Below are 9,294 nucleotides of genomic sequence, written 5' to 3' on the forward strand. Positions count from 1 at the left end.
TATATATATCACGCCCCTCTGAAGAAGCCCCACTCTGCTGGGGGAAACACGTAAGACAGCTCCCTGCACAGCTTTGCATTATATGCTGCACTGATGGCCAAAGGACGGCCTGATGAAACCCCTAGAGCGGATCGAGCCACACTGCTTGGATGTCAATAGACGGTGACGGAATCAAAAGCTTGGATACAAAGTGTGTCCTGTCTCCTCACACAGTGAGTTGGTGCGGCCGCACTACAAAGAGACACATTTGGAAACGGTCAAAGATGTAACAACTTTACTACATGAAAAGGATCTGATGGGAATTTCATTGTCAGCTGCACATTTGAAATGTCCTCCTGAAACGGCTGCTATCTTCGAAACAACAAACGGATACAATTGTCTTTCGGAATTCAAAGAGGTTAATAAGTAACCTTGAACCTGCTGTGAACTCCGTCTGGATTGTTACAGAAAAGCATTTCTTTGAATGGACTTTTCTCCCAAATCAAAAGTTGCATCCATTTTTTCCAGCATCTGATCCATCACTGACCACTCGACACCCATGAGAGGTTACTATAATAAATCCTGTCACGATGTATGCACGCACATGTAGCTGTTGCAGGCTAGTCGTCATGATCTTTTAAATCAAAACACGTTCGTGTTGTGTGATTTATGTGTTTATATTTTTCTACTTCATTAATTACTTTTGTAAATAATTTACCTGTTGCGATATCCTTAATTAATCAGCTCTACTTAGAGATTTCCTCAGTGCTAAGGGGAATCATTTCTTTATGAAATATATATATATATATATATATAACGTTGGCTAGTTGCATGTGGTCATATAGTTGCATCTACACATGTAAATGGGGGCATGCACATACTTATCACGTCAATTTTAAACCGTCTTCCATAACGTCATTAAGTCTGTTTTCCACAACTCTTATTAATATTATTTCCTGTCACGCCAGCAGGTACGTAAGCCCTGAGTTTTTCGTTCTTAATTGACCTGTCACGTCTCAGGTTCTAACTCGGTCTCGTTACACGCATACGTCAGTGGAAACAGCAAACATACTTTTCTCGGCCACGTTGGCAAAGTCTTACATGTTTAGCACGTTAAATAGCTAGGAGGGGAAGTTGTCTGGTTCTTATCAAGCACAGGGCCGGTCATGGCTCACGAGTCATAACTTCTTTTGTTGGGTTGCTTGCAGTTATCTCTCAACCTTCAGACATTGAGGAGTTTTCGTCCATGCTTCCATCTCCTGGCAGAGGTTCCGAACAGGGCAGCATCACATCCCTAAGGTCTTGGACGGTGCCAAAACTTACGGAAGAGTCAGCAGGGGATTCGGCGGCCCCTGTAGCTGTGTCAGGTACTACACCAAGTTTATTGGTAGCAGCAAATCCCGTTCAGGGTGCTGTTGTTCCTTCTGTGGCACCAGTTTATTTTGTGCGTCCCAATATTAAGACATTTTAGAAGGAAAACATGTCAATTTGGCATCCTTGTTGATAGCGACACATGATGTAGCAGAGAATAAAGCTTTTGCTTGAGGGGATGTATCGGTAGTTCTCAAAACTAAGGACCCCAGGCTTAGTCGCAAGCTATCCCTGGCAGAGTTTGTACTGGTGTTTAGTCTGTGCAGAGATGTTTTGTGTTTCACCAGCCCCCATAGAAGACAGGAACTGGATGTCTACATGTACAGGGTTGTGGATCTAGCGCATAAATATGGGGGTTCCACTTTCTATGACTATCATAGATCCTTTTCAGCTAAAGTGGCAGCCATTTGGGCCTAGTTTCTGGAGCAATATTGACATGGAGTTGTTTTGCAGGCATTTCGCTAGCCTGAAATCTCCGGTGTGCGCTACATGTCAGTCTCCTGCCCATACTACGACTCTCTGTCCTTTGGCTGACCTTTCTGCCATTCCTAGTTCCTCCAGAGGCCCCAGCAACCCGGGATCCAGCCAGGAGGCTGTGCAACATGATAAATTGGGCAGACCAACTAATTTTTTGGGCAAAGCACAGATTTGCAATAATTGTAATTATACGGCTTGCAATTATAACCAATGCAGACTGTTGCACGTTTGTGCCAACTGTTTCCGGGCACATCGCATCACCACATGTCCTATGAAAACCAACCTTGGCATGACTGAGTCGGGTGGATGTAGGTCAGTAAGATTGGTTGTTGCGGCATCACCCAGTTCAGCCGTTCCTGTTGTTCTTGGTAGACGGTTTTTCCCAGTGTGTTCACACCGGTCTCATTTCCTTGCCACAGCAAACTTTTGAATGTCAGAATCTGCAGTCAGCTGGCATACATGCAGATATCGTGGATGAGTTTCTAAAAATCGAATTGGATAAAGGTTTCATCATAGGTCCTTTTGAGTTCCCCCCTTTTCATGTATGGAGGGTCAGCCTGATGGGAGTTGTGCAAGGGAAATATTCTAATAAATTTTGTTTGATTTATGACTTGTCTGCTCCTCATTCATCTCACGTGCCGAGTTTGAATTAATTGATTCCGTCAGAGGAATTCTCTTTCAAATATGCTTCTGTAGATCAGGCAATCCAGGTCATTCTCCGCACAGGTAGGGGTTCTTGGTTGTCCAAGGCAGATATTGCTGACACTTTCAAGTTACTCCCAATCAGACCATCTCTCTGGCAGTGGCATGGCATCAAGTGGAGAGATGCATACTATTTCACCACTAAATTGACTTTTGGTTCCAAGAGTAGCCCTAGTCTTTTTGATACTTTCGCACAGGCTCTGGAGTGGATTTTGTTGAAAGTTTGGGGTTGCCAGAACGTCATTCATTATTTGGATGATTTTCTGTTGATTGAAAGCCCGTCACTGGTGCCCGTTGATTTGCAAGTCCTCTAAACATTCCAGTAGCTGATCACAAGGTGGAAGGGCCCGCGCCAGTGATAACTTTTTTAGGGATAACTTTAGATTCACATAAGTTGCTAGCCAGTCTGCCCCAAGAGAAATTGGACAGAATCAAACAGGGTGTACGTTCCTTAGTCATTTCTCAGGTATGCACCAAGGGAGAATTACAGTCCCTTTTGGGCATGCTCAATTTTGCCATGAGGATCATTCCTCAAGGTAGGTAGTTTGTCTCCAGGTTGTTAATGTTATTAGAGGAGGCTCACGATTCAGACACACCGGTTCACCTGAACGCTAATGCCCGAGCAGATCTGTTCATGTGGGACACATTTTTTGGATAGATGGAATGGTATTTCGATGTTCATGCCTCAGGCCACTGTCAAGTCTCCACATGTGTTTTCAGATGTGGCAGCTTCAGTAGGGTTCTCTGCTATTTTTGGCTCCCATTGGTTAGCCAGTTTATGGCCCACAGAGGTCCTACGGTTGCCAGGTTTTTCTCAGACATCAGCATTATTCGAGATCTATCCTATTGTAGCAGCTGCGGTTGTTTGGGGGCGGCTTTGGACAGGTCACACAGTGATTTTTAACACTGACAACATGGCCACAACAGAGATCATTAATAAAGGCAGGTTCAAATCAATACTTATGTCCTTCATGCATAGATTGACCTGGATAGCTCTGAAGTGGGGGTTTCATTTCCATGGTGTGTTTGTTGAATGGGTCAATAACGGATCAGCCGATGCATTATCACGTTTTGATTTTTCATGTTTCTTTTTGCAGAATCCAGAGGCGGATCCAGCAGGCACCCCAGTTCCGGACTGGCAGTTGCTGGTGTTGGATTAAGTTCCTTGATGGTGGTAGCCAGAACGCTTATTAATAAATCGCTTTCCAGGAATACTTTGAAGGCGTACCATAGAGTTTGGGAGGTTTATGCTAGATTTCGGGTAACTTATCCGGGGCGTAACGCCGGACGAGTTAATATATGGTGGCCTTTGTGTCATACTGTCACTCAGTTCTGGCTTTATCTCGCAACACCATTAGGTTGTATTTAGCGGGAGTTCAGCATTTTTTAGCTCTGCAGGACCCTGACAGACCTTCCTTTCAGCTCATCCTGTCAAGGCTATTTTGAAGGGAATCCAGAAGAGTCAGTCTAAGGTCAAGATGGTTCGTCGGCCTATCACGGGAGACATCTTTCGCAAATTATCAGCTCTTCTATGGCTTTCCCCTTTGGTGTGCTTTCCAGCCTGGTGCACACCAAAGGCGGCCATTTATTTAGCTTTTTATGGTTTGTTGAGGCCCAGGGAAGTATCCCAGGCTAGACAGGGGGTGGTGGTACTCGGCAAAGGTAGTTTAGTAAAGGTGGGTGACGTGTATAATTTACATCTACCTCACGACAAAACCAGGCAGGTGGGTCCAGGGCATGTGATCAAGTTTTTTCAAACAGGGAACGCTTGGTGTCCTGTGGCTGTTTTGGATCAACTCTTTTTGGCACTTAGGTAAGTAAACACAAAGGGAGCGCCTTTCCTAGTGCAGATCAATTTATTTCAATAAGCATGAAGTAAAAAGGAGATGGTTCTGATGAAGGGGGCGTGCCCCGGAAACGCGTCAACGTCATCACACACAGGAATTGTCTAGTGGATGCCTTACTGCATGTCAGCTCCCATTCCATGCCTGTGTAACACTCATGTTTGTGAGTACCATTTTATCTCCTTTTTACTTAATGCTTATTGAAATAAATTGATCTGCACTAGGAAAGGCACTCCCTTTGTGTTTACTTTCCAGATTCCCGGCTTCTTTGGGGCAGCATCCTGCAGTATGCCTGAGAAGATTTCCCAGTGAGGACTGATAGTGGCGCTTCGTTGTTTTTACTGTCTTTTTGGCACTTAGTCTTCACAAGCAGGACAATTCTTTACTGCCTTTTCCCATCATCCCTTTTTCCTCTAGTCAATTCGTCAAGCACATCTGTGTTTTGTTGGCCAACATGGGATTGAATCCGGTGCAGTTTTGGGTCATTCCTTCCTCGTAGGAGCAGCCTCCAAACGGGGTGCCAGCACACATTATCAAACACTTGGGTTGTTGGAGTTCTGCCTGCTTTGTCCAGTACTGGCTGGAGCTTTTGGTAATAGAGTGTAATTTGGCTTTTCTCTATCCTTTCAGTCGATTTTTGCCCCCTTAGGCATTCTGTCCTTAGAAGGCCAAGGCACACTCCAGGCCATGGGGGGTTCAGGGTATCACTTATAGTTATCAGGCTCGGACCACAAGTAAGATATATACATACATATATCTAGATATATATCTATATATACAGCCGTGCTCATAAGTTTAAACAGAAAAATGGCAAGCACACTACTGTGGTGGTGACTGTTAGTGGTTTTGGGTGAGCAAGCTTCTAAACCAGGGAGAGGAACCCTGTATATGCATATGGTAAAGACAAAAAAGGAGCGCTACAACCCAGAAATATGTGGTACTTGATAGGTCAGTTTATGGAATGATTGCAGTGTAGTGCATGAAAATTATATCTGCAAAATTTAGGAATCACTGACTCGCTGTTAGATGGACATGGTGATTCCATGTCGGTGAAGAATGGATGGTAATGGCAGCTTGAGGTCACGGAAGGCTCCTGTAGCTGGACCACCTGAGAATTGCTGTTGGCTGGAGGTGGTCTCATGCAGCCATGTATACAAACAAGCTGTGCACTTGTATATGCCATGAGGCAAATCTTGCAAGGAGCTCCAGACCGAGGGCGATTGATGGTTATTTTGTATTCCTTCCATTTGCGAATAATCGCTCCAACAGTTGTTTCCTTCTCACCAATATTCTTGCTGATAGTCTTGTAGCCCATTCCAGCCTTGTGCAGGTCTACATTCTTGTCCCTAATGTCCTTTGACAGCTCTTTGGTCTTGCTCATGGTGGTGAGGTTTGAATGGAAGAAAGAGATTATGTGGACAGGTGTCTTTTACATAAATAACAAGTTGTCGTTAGGAGCAACTTCTTAAATTGACAGGACTAATCTGTGTACCACATAGCCAGTCTGTGAGAGCCAGAATTATTGTTGGTTGGTAGGGGATCAAATACTTATTTTACTCACTGAACTGTAACTGAATTTATAACATTTGTATCATGTGTTTTTTTTCTGGATTTTTGGTTGACATTCTGTCTCTATCATTTAAAATACACCTATGATATTATAGACCTTTCATTTCCTTGTAAGTGGGAAAACTTACAAAATCTGCAGGGGATCACATAATTATTTTCCTCAACATGTGTATGGGTGTGTGTATATCCTTGCAACTCTTTTCTACTTTTAACTCTCTACTATGTCCTCCACTGCCACCACCCACTAACTCACTCACTGCCCAGGACATTGCCATTCATTTCAAACAAAATAGATACAATTTGGGGTCAGATTGCCACTGTGCAGTCACCTTCCCCTATTCATGTACCAGACCCACCATCACAGTTGTTACTCTCCTCTTTTGACCCTGTCACAGCAGAGGAGGCTACAAAGCTTCTCTCTGACATCCACCTCACCACTTGCCCCCTGGACCCTGTTCCCTCACCACTACTTCACTCACCCTTTACTCTATCCTACACTTTCTTACTCACATTTTCAATCTCTCATTCTCCACTGGCATCTTTCCCTCCCCTCTAAAACATGCCCTGGTCACCCCAATACCCCCAAAAACCCTCAATGGACCCTACCGACATCAACAATCTGACCAATTTCCTTACTCCCATTCATGTCTGTGAAGGTTCTCATTCATCCAGGTCATGGTATATCTGTAAAAAAAAAATAAGTCAAGGCAACTGGACTTGCTGTATTTTTTGGCTTCCAATACCATCTCTATGCCGATGACACTCAAATCTATCTTTCTACTCCAAAACTCACCCCCTCAGTGTCCTTGCATGCCACTAATCTACTAACGGACATATCAGTCTGGATGTCACAACACTTCTTAAAACTCAGCCTTTCAAAAACTGAGCTCATTATATTTCCTCCTGCCCGTGCACCTTCACCGAACTTTTCCCTTGAGATTGTCAACACAACTATCCAGCCCTCCCCCCATGCCAACATCCTAGGTGTCATCCTTGACTCGGACCTCACCTTTCTTCCCCACATCCAATCACTATCCAAATCCTGCCGCCTTCACCTCCAAAATACGCCCCTTCCTCACCAATGAAACCGCAAAAGTACTCATCCACTCGTTATATCTCGTCTTGACTATTGCAACTCCCTCCTCATTGGCCTACCTCTACACAGGCTACCCCCCCTTCAATCTATCGTGAATGCAGCTGTTAGACTCATTCACCTAACCAACCGCTCAGTGTCTGAAACCCCCCTCTGTCAATCCCTGGCTTCCAATAGCCCAAAGGATACAATTAAAAATATTAACAACCACTTACAAAACCATCCACACTTCTGCCCCTGGCTATATCTCAAACCTGGTCTCAAAGTATCACCCTAACCGTCCGCTCCGCTCTTCAAAAGACCTTCTGCTTTCCAGCTCCCTCATCAACTCCTCCCATGCTCCCCTCCAGGACTTCACTAGAGTCTCTCCCATCCTATGGAACTCTCTACCCCAACCTGTCCGTCTGTCTCCCACTCTGACTGCCTTTAGGCGATCCCTTAGGACTCATCTCTTCTGGGAAGCCTATCCTACCTCAACCTAACCACTGAACTATTACTTTCTCAGACAATTCATCCCCACACAGCTTCCTCCTCATGAATCACTTGCCCCTCCCTTTTTAGATTGTAAGCCCTCACGGTCAGGTCCCTCCTTACCATCTTGTCTTGAATTGTATTGTGATTGTAATGTCTTCCTTATATTGTAAAGCGCTGTGCAAACTGTTGATGCTATATAAATCCTGAATAATAATATTATATTTCATTTATGTAGCTTGTGATCTTGTTTTTGTATTATTTATTATTATATAAATAATTACATTTTGTGCAGTGATTTTGTTTACTGGTATTTTTTTTTCACTCTCCCTCCAATACAGAAGCTGCTAGCTTAAGTAATACGTCTCTAATTCTTTTGCATCAGTTGGAAGATAAAATGAAAGCACATTCATTCTTTGTGGACTTTCTTCATCAGGTTAGTGTGTTCGAAACAATTATTTAAAGTATTGTGCTCTTGTATTTTTCTCTTCCGTTCATTGAAGGACACAGGAAATTGATAATGTACTGTACGACAGCATAATATCGCCACCTGCAGGAGAAGCTCACTAGGCACAAAACAAAAGACAGCCTGGGGGGGCCCCTGCTGGTAGCCAGCAGGGGCCGTCCCAGGCACTTGTCAGCTGGTGGGGGGCACCAGCTGACAAGTCTGCAGTATTTTACCTAGTGTCAGTAGTAAGATTTTTTTCTCTGAAATTCTTCCCTTTTCCTTCTTTTTTGGTTGAATCTTCGAGCAACTGCCGGCTGGGTGACTGGATGATCATAGATCCCTGTAGTCCTACACAGCCTGGCCTGCGAGCATATGCAGATGTGCTCTGGTGGGTCGGCTGTGTCTACTTTATCTCATGGAGTGGCCTGTGGGAGTCTTCCTGGTGGAGTGCATTTGACTGGAGGTCTCAGCTTCCCAGTCACAGTACCCTTCACAGGCAGGCAGCACCCCGACTATGGTCATGTGGTGATTTGCAATACCTGTGGTGCCTTGTTTTTTTTATGTGGTGTTGTTTGCATACTTTGTGTGCTGGCATGCTGGGGACCGTGGTGCTGAGCAGCGGAGCACTGCCGTTGCGGTGCGTGTGCAGCCTGCAGCCAACAAATTTAGTGCCTGGCTTCGGCCTAGTGGGGATCGCCTGGCTGGGTTTTTTCCTCTCTGGGCTGGGGTTTCCGCGGTGCAGGTGAGGGGATCCACGGTCACCTGTGGTGGGCTGTGTGTGTGTAGTGGGGAACGGGTGGCAGCCATCTTGGTTTTGGGCAGCTGCCCTCACTAGTGGTGTCACTTCCCACATGCACCCTGAGGGGCTTTTGGAACATGATGGGCAGCACAGTGGCATAGTGGTTAGCACTTTTGCTTTGCAGCACTAGGGGTCCCTGGTTCGAATCCTGGCATGGTCACTATCTGCAAGGCGTTTGCATGTTCTCCCTGTGCTTGCATGGGTTTCCTCTGGGTACTCTGGTTTCCTCCCACACTCCAAAGACATGCTGGAAGGTAAAAATTGGCTCCTGTCTAAATTGGCCCTGTATGTATGCATGTGAGATAGGGACCTTAGATTGTAGGCTCCTTGAGGGCAGGGACAGATGTGAATGCACACTATGTAAAGGCGCTATATAAATACATGTAATAAATACCGTGTTTCCCCGAAAGTAAGACCTACCCCTAAAATAAGACCTAGCACTATCTTCAGGGATTTCTGTAATATAAGACCTACCCCGAAAATAAGACCTAGTTCGGTGGTAGATCTCATATTACAGAAATCCCTGAAGATAGTGCTAGCC

The 9,294-nt window shown here is 44.9% G+C and overlaps 1 protein-coding gene across 1 annotated transcript in view; it reads left to right on the forward strand.

Annotated features, from left to right (window-relative positions):
* Nucleotides 1–9,294, forward strand: part of NUP133 (nucleoporin 133) — a 508,027-nt gene that overhangs the window by 296,978 nt on the left and 201,755 nt on the right. Inside the window, exon 15 of the mRNA XM_018561308.1 lies at nucleotides 7,848–7,942. Coding sequence (XP_018416810.1) covers nucleotides 7,848–7,942 — 95 coding nt within the window. The remainder of the gene's footprint in view (nucleotides 1–7,847; nucleotides 7,943–9,294) is intronic.

This window comes from Nanorana parkeri, unplaced genomic scaffold (genome assembly GCF_000935625.1).
Source record: "Nanorana parkeri isolate BGI_ZX_2015 unplaced genomic scaffold, ASM93562v1 scaffold515, whole genome shotgun sequence".
In the NCBI taxonomy this organism is placed as follows: Eukaryota; Metazoa; Chordata; class Amphibia; order Anura; family Dicroglossidae; genus Nanorana; species Nanorana parkeri.